Below are 15,644 nucleotides of genomic sequence, written 5' to 3' on the forward strand. Positions count from 1 at the left end.
AATGTGGTAATTTTATCTTACAGAAGTCATGGCTTTCCTCAAGAGACATTGCAGTTGTTTAACCAAATGCAGTAACAAGTAGCTTTTTAGTCTGATAACTTCACTTTCTCCACCGTTATCCATGTATGTGCCAACTTGGCATCTATAAAACACAGTCTGTAGATCCGTGGGAAAATTGTTAGATGTGGGTTTCAATGTGAACTTAATATGATGAATACCCTGGTAGATGTGTAAGCTAAATGTGAAAGAATGGAGAAGGTGCACTAGTTGTTTGACAAAATGCATAGCATAGACGTGGCCTCATGTACTACGCTGATTATGGGATATGCATAGAATGGTTTTCTTGATGAGGCTTTGAGGCTTTCTCATAATGTTCCAAATTGAGGTGTGGCCTCATGGACTACTATGGTTACCACATGTGTGCAGAATGGTGTTCTTGACATGGCCTTGAAGATTTTTGGAGATGCCTCAGCAGAATGTAGTTTCATGGACTGCAATAATATCTGGGTATGTGCAAAATGGGTATTGTGAAGAAGCATTGGAGACATTCAAGAAAATGGAATTGGCATGCATTGAACCAGGCTCAGAAACTTTTGCCAACATCCTTCCCATTTCTGCCAAAATGGGAGATCTGGAACAAGGTATGAGAAACCACTAGAGAATTATTGAATGCAACCTTTTGTTAGATGATGTAGTTTTAACTAGCCTAGTAGATATGTATGTGGAATGTCATAGCATGCAAAAGGTAGTTCAATTGTTAGACAGAATTTCTAAACCAGATGTTGCCTTGTGGACTATAATCATTGTTGGATATGTGCAAAATGGATTTGTGGATAAAGCCTTGGAGTTTTTAAGGAAAATACAATTTGTAGGTATAAAGTCAGACTTGTCAAGATCTGTTAGCATTCTACTGGCTTATGTCAGCATGTGAGATTTGGTACAAGGTAAGAAACCATCAAAAGATAATTGAAAGTTTATTTTTATCAAACGTGGTTCTGACTGCACTAATTGACATGTATGCAAAATGTGGTAGTATACAGAAAGCCAATGAGTTGTTTCACAAGCTGCCTAAATGGGATGTGATCTCCTCAAATGCAATGATTGTAGGGTATGTACAAAATGGGCTTGTTATAGAGCAAGGCTTTTAGTTTTTTAATAAAATGCAATTATTGGGTGTAAAACCAGACACATCAATGTTTGTCAGTATCCTCCCAGCTTGTGCCAAACTTGGAGCTCTTGAGAAAGGTTTGGAAATACATCAAAAAATAATAAAAGATGGGTTCTATCAAATGTTGTAGTTGTCACATCTCTAATAGACATGTATGTAAAATGTGGATGCATGCATAATGGATACAAAATGTTTGACAATATGCCTCAATATAATGTGACTTATGGAATGTGATGATAGATGGATATACCTAGAATGGACTTGCTAATAAAATATTGGGGATGTTTAAGAAAATGCAATTTGTAGGTGTCAAGCCAGACACCTCAACGTTTGCCAATATTCTCTCCACACGTGGCAAGCTTGGAGCTTTGGAATAGGGGATAGAGATACATCAAAAATAATCGATAGCAGATGCTTTTTTGAGATCATCATGATTTCCCTAATAGATGTGTATGGAAAATGTGGGAGTATACAGAAGACACATTCAAGTTGTTTGACATAATGCATCATCCTAGCATAGTCTAATGGAATGCAATGATCGCAAGATATGAAATGCATGACTACAACAAAATACACTCCATCTCTTTGAATAGATGAAGTACTTTGGAACCAAAATTGACCCTATAGGCTTCATATGTGTTCTATTTACATGTAGCCATGGCGGTCTACTGGATGATAAGATATTCAAGTTTCAATACCACCATGTTTATGTTATGTTTACAATAGGGATGGAGGGTTGGCAAAGAGTGAGGGCAAGGAGGAGGTGGGTGAGCAAGAGATAGATAGATAAGGAAATAAAAAAAGAGGAGATGGAGAGATAGAGATAGGGAGGAGAGAGGAGTAGATAGAGATCAGAGAGAAAAATGAATAATGTGGAAAAGATGGAGAAGGAAGTGGAGGAATTAATGGAGAGATCTATAAAGGAGAGGGAAGATATCATGGTAGAGATATGTAGTTTGTGATATAGAAAGAGGCATGTGTGTGTGTGTGTGTGTGTGTGTGTGTGTGTGTATAGAGAGAGAGAGAGAGAGAGAGAGAGAGAGAGAGAGAGAGAGTTGTGAGCAATACAATGTGCCAAAAATAGGTGGGAACTAAATTCACATTGCTCTAACAACTAGTGAGCACTATAATATAATGGTGAAGAAAAATATTATTTTAGCAATGAACATATGGAAATTTGATAGATTTAGTTAAATTAGACTAAATGTATACATGTACATGACATATTTGACAATTACCAAAAGTTATTAATATAGAGAGAGGTATAGACGGGTGATATATAGGGATAGAGAAGGATGGAGAGATAATAAGATAAAAATAGAGGGAGAGAGAGGGAAAGAAACATGGAGATGTGTCTTAAATATGGAGGTATTCCAAGAAGATTGAGATAAATATGAATATAAAATGAGCAATATGTGAAAAATAAATAGAAAGATAGAAATACATAATGAGGTAAAGATAGAAAGAGATATAGGAAGATACATAATTAGACATAAAGAGTGAGATACATAGAGTAAGCAATTAAAAAAGATATAGATTGTCGATCTATAAATCGAGAGAGAGATCAAGAAATATAGAGACTTGGAGAGGAAAAGATGAATAATGAAATAGATACTTCGTTCACCTTCTATACATTTTCGGCATACCTATTGCACACTAAGGTGCGATTGCTAGTTAATATTTATATGCATGCTTAAGGAGGAAATACATGTATTGTTACTTGGCTTAATTGGCTTAATTCTTACTTCTTGTTTACGCTTTTAATGTCTTATATAGATATGGTGAACATTCAACCCTAAAATCTCTACGAGTACCATTGTCAAGATGTGTACAACTCTCTAGGAAATGAGGTATAAAGTGAAGGGGGCGGAAATATGGTTGAAGATTTCGGTGAGAGGGACTCGTAACTAGCTCGTATAAAATCCTCCAAATTGGGCTGCACAAACATGTCTATTCAAGATTTGGTTGTAGATGAGGTGACATGAGAAATGGGTTGTATGCTTTCAGGGGAAAAGGGAGAAAATGAACTTGGACTATTAGTTAATACTATAGAAATTGAAGTAATATTTTTTAGACAAATGTTCACATTATTTTTTGGCCCTAGCTAATTTCTACACCAAATGTACTAAAGATTAAAAAGAAAAATTAAAACATAGGGAAAGTTTTTCAAAGATTTTTTCTATGAATGCTCATTTCTGCATTTTCTAAGAATGTTCATTCTGTCAAAGCCTTAATATGTTCTACTAAATTTGAAAAATGTCCATTTTTTATCAAATTCATCAAGAACTCTAATGCATTGTTTTTATCAAGGTCATCAACAATAGCTATAATATATTGTTTCTATCAAGTTCATAAACAACTATCTAACTATAAGCATCTCTCATATAGATATGTTGAATAGATAAGTACCTTAAAACTCTATTGTTTCTAATTTACGAATATGGTGAGTACATAAATTCTTCTGCTCATTGTTCACCTAGGTCACACTCACAAGCTCCCCATCACCGCTCTCCTAGTAGTGGCAATGTTGGTTGGCAGGGCCACTTGGCTTTTTCACCTCGCCGCGGTTCTAGCTAGTCCCTAGTTCCTATGGCTCCCCTCCATGTTTTTCTTGTTTTATTTAGTGGCTCCTAGTGGTCTTTCCCCCACTTGAATCTAGCAATTTCTCAGCGTAGGCAAAGGAGAAAGACAAAAAGAAATTTTTTGATGAAGATGCTACTGATGGCTAGATTGTTCCTGGTCCACCTGCCAATCCCAAGGATTCTTGGGGTTATGATGATCGTGATGAACCACCCTTTTGACATAGCTCTTGTAGCTTGAGGGAGCTGCTTATATGTTTTCTAGTGAGTAGTTGTTGTTTTCAGCTTTTGTCTTATGAACTTTTGTGTAGTGACCTTGATCCCCCACCCCTTTTTTGTGAATATGTAACAAATATATTATTTTATTAATAGAAAATGACTATTCATCCCAAAAAAGAAAGAATACATATGCTCATCAAAATTAACTTATTATGCCGTGGGTGTTCCCTATTTGAATGTGAGGAGCAAATTTCTCAGTCTGACAATCAGCAATCACGTAGAGCAAATGACTACCATTGAAGCAATGTGAAACATCGATCTACTTTCAACTTTTCATTGTTCTTAGCACATGATGTAAACTGATGGTGGATTCGACGTATTAAAAAATGGAAGATGAAATGGACCCCATCGCTTGAACTCTTTTACCACTCTAACCCTTTGCCCGGTTGGCCCGTATCTCAATAAAATTTGAAACAACATCATGACCTATATTGGCTACCCATCTCTACACAATCTCGAACATTGTAGTTTCGGCCAGTTGTCACAATCTCACGTTGATCATCCCATTCAATCATGACCCTCACCTGCATGTCGTCAACAATTGGCCTTGTATATGCCTTATCATCCATGGATTAAATATCCATGACTGCAAACCTAGTGTATAAGTTGGACATGTCCCTCCATCTAATTATGAGTTAAGAATTTTGTGCATGTAGGGGCCAACCAATATTGTTTCATGGGAAGCAAACATAACTTCCCGCTATCATCCTAACTTGCATTCTTGTTGCTGAATGTTTCATTTCCATGATCTGGACTCTAGAGTGTGAAATGACGGAGGAGACAAAGAGTTAACTACCATGAGAGAATGGATTAAATGAAAAAAACACTTCAGAAAACCTAATTTTTATTTTTTCTTGCTTTCATACCATTTAAAATTAGAAATATAATCTTAAGTATAAAATGTATTTGAAGAAAATTAAACTTTTGACTTAGATTAGTCTTAAATCCTTCTATCGTGTAGTAGTGTATATGTTTCAAATTAATTAGCATCTTAATAAATTAGGCTCTATGCTTACTAGACCTATTAAGAAAAGGAAAATAATTTTTTCTAATATAAAGGCAATAAGCATTAACCTCTCCCAAGACTTCAATAGTATAAGAATGGGTTATCCTATCAAAATTAATTTTCAAAATCTTTTGAATTTCCACCTTGGATGACAAAGAAATGGGAACTTGGTATTTGTGTGGGTGAGGATGATCTTATATTTTATCAATTCTATGGAAATTTTCCAATGACATCAACACTTGAGGCAGGAAAAGCCCGTAGTAAGATTGAACATTTTTTGTTGTTTAGGGTATATACAAAACTTTCAACTTCTTTAAAGCCCATCAACCAGAAAAACATATATTTGATTGGAACCCAAAGAAATCTCAATGGGAGCACTTCTAATTTCTTTAAATCTCTACACATTTATACTTCCTCTTGATATCTCCCTCTATCTCTATATTGTTATCTCATTGTCCTTCTCTATTCCAATATATATCCCCCTTCCCACCTCTCAGTCTATCTCACTTTCTACCTCGACATGCACACATGCACATGCATACACATATTGTTTGTCCATCTAGACACATCTCATGTTATCTAACAACTATTTTTCCCTAATGAATCCCTTCTTGTACCTTTATATCTCTACAACAGATGTGGAGGAGTGGAAGGCTTAGGCCTTTAGCTGCAGCAACAACTCATGTTTTGAAAAACTCTGCCTACTGGCTCCCTTCTAATCTTGATATCAAGCTCCACGGGAAGCTTCAAAGGAGTCTGATGCTACCATCAGCTCCTTTGCACCACTGAGTTAGATCTTGGTGGTCAGCTTACTTACAATTTATTATCTTCAATATTAGACGTACACAATCTACTGAAAGAGAAATAATGTTCATTTGATGAAATATCACATAAACTTATGATAGCACATTTAGAATATTGTAAGAAAAAAATTTACAATTTCATATACATCTTAATAGTATATATATTTTAATATATATTATCTTTGTAAGATTAAAGTAATAGGTAATGGGCAGAAGTTTAGATTAATTATTATTTGTTGACATAAATTATTATATGTTAAGTTCAAGTAGAGTCGAACCCAAGACTTCTTAGATAAGACACAAGTTGTCGTTGTGTTGTAGACTCTTGCCTAATAAAATGTTTTATATTTAAAGTAGACTAGTAGATTAATTTTTTTTTTACATCAAATCTTAATTCATTATAAAGTAAAAGAAGGATAAAATTTAAGATAGAGGGTGATGCTCAAGAAGAGGAAGTTTGCAACTCTCATGGGAGTGCAAATATGTTCATCACATAACTATCTCACTTCTTGCTTCACATCTCCCATTTGGCAATGGGAATATAAGTGGAATAGGTATATGAATATTCTTAATTATGAGATAACACTTCAACAACTAATATATTACGCCTAAAGTGCTTATTATGTAGTTGTTCTTGGAAAAATGATAAAAGCTGTGATATTGCTATCAATATTTAACTGTGTAGTTTTTGAGTCAAACTCATTGCCCAATGCTTCATGAGTAATGATTTGCACAAATCATCTTTGATGAGAATGACTAGAATACTTAGCACTCATTTGATGTGGGTGTTGTTCATAGATTTGAAGCACCAAGACTTCCCGGAAGGTCACTCATCCCAGTACTAGTCCAGCTTGAGCACACTTAATTATGGAGTTTCCTCCATGGTTAAGCCCACTCTACACAACTTTACCAATAAAAAAAAAATACCCACTCTATACAACACTTGGTGAGGGTTTTGTAAATATAGTTGTTCCCATGAGAGATGGAATCTAGTGAATCACAACTCATGAAACATGGGTCAATGAGTTTGACTCAAAAACTACAATGTTAAATCCTACTAGTAATATCACAATTTTACTTGAGGTGGAAATTATTTCCCTCTCATAGATAAAAATAGTCCAAACAATAAGTTTTTAACTCAATTGATATCATAATATAAGAAAATTAATTAATTATCTATTTTTCTATAATATTTCTCTTTATAATTTTTTAATAAAAATTTAAATATTGTATCATATTTATTATTTATTTATAATCTAATAAACACCTTTATAAGTTTATTTATTTACAATTCAAATATTTGATTAGTTCACTCTCGACTATTTGAAGATCATTGTATTACCTAAAACATTGGGAGCAATTGAATCTAGAAGAATCCCATTCAATTCATAGGGCCCATCAATGCATTCACCAGTGGCAACACTGATTAACACACTTCACTTCACGGTCTAAAAAATAATAATAAGAACAATTGAATGACTAATGACAATGCCAATGTTGAGCTCCCCGCAATCATTTTTGATGCTGCACTTGAGGTCTTCTTAAATTTTCACCATGTTTCCCGACTATTTTCTGTGTCTTCAATAATGAAACTTGTCTACTATAGTGAAGGCATTAATGCTTGTGGCATTGTAAGCACCACATTCCAAGTTTTCCCAACCTTGCTTCAATGTCATTTCTCCCGCTTGCTGTTACATTTGTTTGCTACTAGTTATTTTCTTTCTAACACCTACAAGTTTTACACAACATCCTAACAAGTCCTTATTGAGAATAAAAGAAAGGGAAAAAGTCCAAACAAGAAGTGAAGCTAAGAAGACCTACACGTCATGGGTTCGAAACATGGTGCCGACATCCTTGCTTTGACACTCTGTACCACGTCTGCTAGTGCTCTTAATTTTGGAGGGAATAGTTTAGTAGAGACAGACAATAATTCAGATAACATCGTCTATAAAATCCATGGCGGTTACAGGTGAAGAGTCTTCCCACGAATGGGGCTGCTTCTAATACAAAAATGGTTGGGCAACCCTGTTGTTGTCAAAATCAGTGGAGTTAATAAGCCATCAGATGCGTTTGCCACCAACACAATCCAAGTCAGATATATGAATCACTGCATAAAGTGTTTTCTACTGAAGCGGAGTATCCATTGAGGGGGTACTAGTCATTTAAGGCCAATAATATCAGTAATAGAAAAGTCCATTTTTGGTCTTGTACAAAACATAATTCAATGCATTTGACATAAATTATTTCCAATCGGATAACATTATAATGAACGGTTAAGATTATTTCGATGGTCGTTATGATGTGATAGGTACTTTGCAATGTCAAGATCACCATGAAGAAAGATGGCCCAAACACTAACTCCATTGCTAGAGCGTGCACCTCATTTTACATCTCGATAAACATTATCACAATGGTTGAAATCGTTTCATAGCGGTAGACAACCATTGGAGTCATTTGTGTCATTAGATGGGATAGACAATTTCAATGCTTTTTAAAACGTAAATCCACATCATTGTTCTCAATGCTTAGCCCCTAAACCATGTTTCCTCCTTCGTGGATGTCTTCCCGTCACTCCATGTATGTAGTCGCAAATATCTAACGTGCTACAAAAGATTAGGCCCACCATAGTTCATAGAATTTAGTATTTTGTGGAAGACCTTTAAAGGAAAAAAAAACCCTCGTCAAACCATGAAAATATACGATATCTGTAGATATTTTGTCTGACTGACTTGAGGTACGTGGTAAGTGAAATTTTTCATTCCAACATACAATTTCACTTCACTTAAACTCTTTTCACTTACAAATCTGCAGGTCTTTCTCTTGCTTTATATGCTTTCTGTGATAAGTTTTTATCAGCTTTAAATTTGGAGTAAGTGCAGAATTAACAGATCGGGGGCATCTGGAAATGTTTGGAACAAAGATGTAGCAACAACAATAAAGGCATGTTCACACTTCGGCTAGGTCTCAACGCCCTGACAAGAGAGAATGTATAAAACTCCCATTGCTTAGAGAGAGTTACATAGATCCTCGACAAATTATATCAGCGACTGAATCTTTTACTTCAAGATTTTGGACTTCAAATAATTATAGTTTTGATTTGATTGTTTAGTTGATTAGTAAATTTTATCTAAAAATATAGACATTTAGTGTGTTTTAGAGTCCTTTATAAGGACACTACTCTCTTTTTTGTCATGTGGTTTCCCATAATTATCTTAGACTTACGATTCTCTATTACTTAGACCTATGCATTATGTATTCCATTCATACACAAGTGGTCTTGTAGATATGTGTAAGTGAAATTGTGCTTATAATCTAGCAACAAAGAAGTTTACAAAGACAATTTATTTATGAGGAAGAAGATAAAGGTTGGAGTGGACGAAGGCCAAAAACAATTGAAGCTTCATTTGAGAGAATATTGTGAAAAAAAATTACAGTTACAAATTTCCAGTTTTGGCATTATTTATTTATTAATAATATAGGATAAAGAAAGTTACTAAAGACCCCTCATTTTCCATAATCTAGATAGGGATAGTTATAGAAATAGATAAAGAGACAAACATATAAAAAGAAGATAGAGACAAGCAAGTATAGATAATGAGAAGATGAGATCTAGAGATGGAGGTAGAGATATACAAAAGATAGAGGGGAGGAGAGAGAAAGAGTGAAATATAGAGATATATGGAAAGACGGATAAATATGCATGATAAATTTGTATGAGAAGAGAAAGAGAGAGCTAGAGAAATAATGTGTTATATATAGTAGAAATGAATATGGGACATATAATGTTAATAAGATATGTATAAAGAGGAGGGTGGCAATAGATAGTGAGATATAATTAGAGTGAATATGTGACGTAAAATTAATAACATATAGATGGAGAGGGAGAGGGAGAGGGAGAGGGACAAGGAGAGGGAGAGATTCAAATATAGAGGTAGAGAGGGTGAGAATGAGAGATTAGAAAGGTGTTAAGAGACAAGTAATAGAAAGACGAAGAGGGGGATAGATAAATATACATAGAGATTGGGTATATATGTAAATAGAGGGGGTGAGTGGGGGTAAGGAGTTGGAGATAAGGGAGGGAGATAGAAAGGATACATATGTAGGAAAGGGGAAAAGGGGTGAGAAGAGATAAAGAGACAGAGACAAAGGAGGGAGAAAGAAAGCCTACATATGTAGGCAGAGGGGGTGGGGAGAGGTAAGGAGATAGAGACAAAGCAAGGAGATAGAAAAGATATGTATTTAGGGAGATAGGGTGGGGAAAGGTAAGGAGATACAAACAAGGGAGAGAGATAGATTGGAAGAAAGAAGTAAAGATAGATATGATACAATTTCTCGATGGTGGTTCATTGAGTATGATTTGAAACATTATTTGACTTAAATAAAATTCGAATAGCTAAATCCAAAGCCTACTCTAAATAATATAGATTGAAGAATTTATGTCTTGATATTAATTTAATTAATACTATATAGAAAATATTTGTAAAGGAGACAGGAGGAAAGAAAGAGAGTGAGAGACAAAGAAAGGTGAAGATGGAGAGATGGAGAGCGATAGAGAGAGGGAGAGAGAGGGAAAATATAGAGGGAGTGGTGTAGAGGGAAGAGAGTGAGAGTAAGGGGGCAGAAAGATGTGTGGAGATGGAGAGAAGAACAAATAAAATGTCTCGTTTCTATTAATTAAGAAAATTTTTACACCAAAATACAGCATACCTACTATTGCACACTAAGGTGCGATTGCTAGTTTTATCTATTCGAAATTACAATATTGACTGTGGGAACATTACACGTCATTGAAGATTGTGAAGTCCGTATGCGTTAATGTTTGACTTGTGTAAATGCACTCCAATCTCCGTATCAACGTCTGGGAAACCCATCGACGGCTGTGACCTCCAACATTTTCGGCCGTTTAAAATCGTCTGGTCCACACCGCAAATAAATAACCCGGAATCTTCAGTAGTCCGGTTTTCGAAGTTACATAACGAATGCAAGTACAGAATAGAAATCCGAATATTACTGAGTAAAGCTGTCCTCCGGATGTTTGCCGACACAATAGTTCGAAAAGCTGTCGACCTTCTTTGTTTCCTTTGTCACTTTCAACTTCGCAGACCACTGAGGACAGCCAATATCTTGAGATGTCGCCGACCACTTTTCGATCAACTTATATAGATGAGTTCCTCTTCTCACTTTCCTCCCATGGTCGAATAGAATACTGAAATTAAGCCCAAACATGGAGAATGATGAAAATGAAATCAGATACAAAGGTGTGAGAAGGAGGAAATGGGGGAAATATGTGGCAGAGATCAGGTCAGGAAGGAGATCCCGCATATCGCTGGGCTGCTACTTCACTGCTGAGGCTGCAGCAAGAGCTTATGACACCGCTCTCTTGTGCCTCCGAGGGCCCAACGCAACGTCATTCAACTTCCCAGACTCGCGCTTCGACACAAGTGCGTTGGATGCAGTAAATGCTCAAGGGAATCCTTCAGCCGATGTTTTTCGAACAATTGCGATTGCGGTAGGGGCGACATTCGACATTGATGAAGCGGGGCCTTCAACGGCAGCGGGCGCGAGCGTTGACGTAACACGGGGCGAAGCTTCGAGTCAAACCAGAGAAGCAGAAAAGCCAGATGAAGCACATCACATGGTAGAGGCAGAAGAGAGTGATCTCAAATATCTCTTACAATCTCCAGAACACATAACATTTGAGGAGAGCATTCAATTGCCTCCATTTCAGCTAGATATGCCGGACAACCAATTGGACCCTTTTCCACATTCCCATACTTCGATTGCCACGCCAAAGCCGCCTTCATAACAAGCATAAATTGATAAGTTTTTTAATTTTTTTATATATGTAATAGTACCCGAAACGACTCTGATTTTTTATTCTGTATATTAATAAAAAATTTATATAGTGGACTGTTCTGATGGTTCTCTAACCGTTTTGAGTGCAGGGAACTAATGTGTCGACCCATGTCTATTTATTTTTAGTCGCTAAGAAATTGTTAAATATCTAATTTTGAAAGGTTTGATTAAAAAAAAAAATTATTACATGCTAAATGCTAATTTTTAATTGGTTGATGCATAAATTTCTGAGGTTTAATGGCTTTTTTCTTCATCAAAAAATCTTGAAAAAGCTTTCAAAAAGACAAACATTTATTATGCATGTGACAAAGTGACAGTGGGGGAAAAAATTGGCGTTAAAAAGTAGAGAATATTAATAGAAATAAATGGTATAGGAGGACTACCGACATAGTTTTGGTAAAGTTGCTACTCAAAGTGAAGATAACAACAGAGGAATGAGGACTCTTCAGATGACAAAATTTCAGAAGTGGAAGGTAAGAGACTTAGAATGTGGGGTTTGCTGGTATGTTTTTTAAAATTCCTTTTGTCTTTCTTTCTGCAACCATGACAATATGTGTGAGCCTGGCTATGACCAGGTTTTTAAAATTGAAATCCTATGCTTTTTCACCATCTAATAAGTGATATTTTAATGATTTGTTAATCAAAGGAATGGGCTTTCAACATTTCATTTGCATTATGTGGTGATTCTGGGTTGTTGAAACTTCTGTGCATTCATAGCTAAAGTTCATTTTTCTTTAAATTTTTAATCTCTATGTAATCTACTCCTATAAATGAAGGTTCTTTATAGACTGGGTTTTCATTGTTTACTTTCTTAGTTTTGTTCGAAGACTTTAAATTTACAAAACAAATTTGGAGACCCAGATCATCATAAATCACATTTGAATTGACCCATTGGAGATTCCTAATTGTACTCCTCTTAGTTGGATCCATCAAGCTGAATTTGGTTTTTCTCTAGCTTCTGTCAACTGTTGTGATAGAGCTTCTTGAATATGTTTGAACGCTTAGTCATTGCTTGGAAGTTCTTCTTATTACACCCCTACAGAAGGTTCATTTAAGACGACACCTTAAGATTCATGCTTCTTCCCATTTAATAGTAAAATTTAGTGATACATACCCAAAGATATATATCTGTATACATATGTTGCCATTAACAAACATACATGTGATATATACACATTGTGTGTGTGTGTGTGTGTGTGTGTGTGTGTATGTACACACACACACACACACACACACATATATGTATATGTATATATATAGATATGCATATGTATACGTATATGTATATATATATATGTGTGTGTATATATATATATATATATATATATATATATATATGTATGTATATATATATATATATGTATGTATATATATGTATGTATATATATATATGTATGTATATATATATATATATGTATGTATATATATGTATGTATGTATGTATACATGTATATATAGATATGTATGTATACATACATACATATATATGTATGTATACATACATACATATATATGTATGTATGTATGTATGTATGTATGTACACACACACACACATATATGCATATATACATATACATATATAGGTATATATGTATATATGTATACATGTATATTTATATATGTATAGATTTATACATGTATATATATATATATATATATATATATATATATATATATATATATATACATATATATATATATATATATAAATATACATATATATATATATATACATATATATATATATATACATATATATGTATATATATACATACACACACACACATATACATATATACATACGTGTGTGTGTGTGTGTGTGTTTGTGTGTGCGAACATATGTATACATATGTACACACACACCCACACACACACACACATATCTGCACAGACATCATAAGATGTAAGTGAGGTGTATTGGGTCCGATTTCATCCATAGCAGGTAATCCCAATGTAGTATTATGGTGTGGTTCATCTCAGTGTTGCGATTTGTGCAAGCACTCAAGCTCTACAAGTTGGTTGAATGAGATATGACTATATTTCTTGGGTACAGAGATCAACAAAGTATGTTTCTTCCATCCACTGTAGAGTCATGTCCACATTCACCATTTGGCATCATTAAAATGTTTGGTATGGTTTCATGCTTAATAAGACAAGTTAGAACTTGTTCTATTGGCAGGATGTTGATGTTGATAGTTCATTACTCCAACATCCAAAAAGAATCCATATTACTCCTCAGCATTACTACAATCCTCTTGAAGTATAGAGTGCTTCCATTTTGGAATTCTCTAGAAAATATGTAATTCTTATTATGGTCACTTTTCTTGGCTGTTAGAAATAAATATTTAATCGAGAGGTCACAAGATTGCGATTTCTAAGCCTTATTCCATTTTTAACACCTTGTCATGCAAGAAATTAAAATAAAATAAACTATGAACCAAAAGAAAAAAAAAACATAAGACAATTTTCCAATCCAGCACCATTCGGCTTCAAACTTTGAACTGGTTAAAATTATTTCTCCTAAGGTTGAGCTCCAATATTATGAAATGATTTTTTTAAAAAGAAATATCATGTACTATAATTAATTAATAGCTTTTTAAAATTATTATTATGATAATTGATTAGTATAAAACAATATTTAATAGTTGAAGTGAAATATTTAAATATTGTATTCCAATTAATTATTAATCATTATTAAATATTTTTTATTATAATTATTTTTCATAAAATTAAGTTTTTTTATTTTACATCTTTTAGAAAAAATTATAAGTAATATAAATAATTTGAATATTATAAAATATACAAATTCTAAATTGATTTTCATTTCTAATTTTTTTTAAATTAATAATTTTTTTCATTTATATACATAAGTCTTAATTTTTATTTTAAAAAGTTTAGATAAATAATTGTCTTATCATTTTGTGGATTTGAATTCACATTAGATAGAAAGATTTTGTTATTGTCTAGAGAACTTCACACCAATTAGAATACCTAAACATCTCAACAATTTTCTACCACACCAATTAGAATGTCTAAACATCTAAAAAAAAATTACCTACAATTTTACATTTTCATCTTTGGACAAATGTTTTATGCTCCCTTTCTTGTACACAATATATTGCATTTCAACAATCTTTATCTCCTGGAATATTAGCACTCTCTCTCTCTCTCTCTCTCTCTCTCTCTCTCTCTCTCTCTCTCTCTCTCTCTCTCTCTCTCTCTCTCTCTCTCTCTCTCAGGGATATGTGTGTACACCGCATCAATGATAAGCAGTGACAAGATAAACTTGTATTCAATTTATGTGAACAACAAGAGTTCTTGTCAAGCTGAAGTCCCTGTCTTGTATGTATATATATGTATGTATGTATGTATACATGTATATATAGATATGTATGTATACATACATACATATATATGTATGTTTGTATGTATGTATGTACACACACACACACACACACACACACATATGCATATATACATATACATATATAGGTATATATGTATACATATATATGTATATATGTATACATGTATATTTATATATGTATAGATTTATACATGTATACTTATATGTATGTATGTATGTATGTATGTATGTATGTATGTATGTATGTATATACATAGACACACACATATATACATATATACATACATATGTGTGTGTGTGTGTGTGTGTGAGTACACATATGTATACATATGTACACACACACACACACACACACACACACACACACACACACACATATGCACACACATCATAAGATGTGAGTGAGGTGTATTGGGTCCCATTTCATCCATAGTAGGTAATCCCAATGTAGTATTATGGTGTGGTTCATCTCAGTGTTGCGATTTGTGCAAGCACTCAAGCTCTACAAGCTGGTTGAATGAGATATGACTATATTTCTTGGGTACAGAGATCAACAAAGTACGTTTCATCCATCCACTGTAGAGT

At 34.0% G+C, this 15,644-nt stretch overlaps 1 protein-coding gene across 1 annotated transcript; it reads left to right on the forward strand.

Moving 5' to 3' along the window:
• The first annotated feature begins 463 nt into the window (after nucleotides 1-463).
• Nucleotides 464-1,148, forward strand: LOC149569034 (putative pentatricopeptide repeat-containing protein At3g13770, mitochondrial). Its single transcript, XM_089816823.1, has 2 exons — nucleotides 464-641; nucleotides 925-1,148. Exons 1-2 carry the CDS (start codon nucleotides 464-466, stop codon nucleotides 1,146-1,148), a joined length of 402 nt encoding a protein of 133 aa, XP_089672949.1.
• The last annotated feature ends 14,496 nt before the right edge of the window (nucleotides 1,149-15,644 follow it).

Source organism: Cupressus sempervirens, chromosome 3 (assembly GCF_028749045.1).
Source record: "Cupressus sempervirens isolate cs-2001-9-10 chromosome 3, ASM2874904v1, whole genome shotgun sequence".
NCBI classification, from domain to species: domain Eukaryota; kingdom Viridiplantae; phylum Streptophyta; class Pinopsida; order Cupressales; family Cupressaceae; genus Cupressus; species Cupressus sempervirens.

Excerpts from the sequence above, each read along its gene's own strand:
- LOC149569034 (XM_089816823.1), top strand. The coding sequence starts at position 464 with ATGCCTCAGCAGAATGTAGTTTCATGGACTGCAATAATATCTGGGTAT. Across the intron at positions 642-924 it reads AATGGGAGATCTGGAACAAG|CATGTGAGATTTGGTACAAG; the intron begins GTATGAGAAACC and ends GGCTTATGTCAG.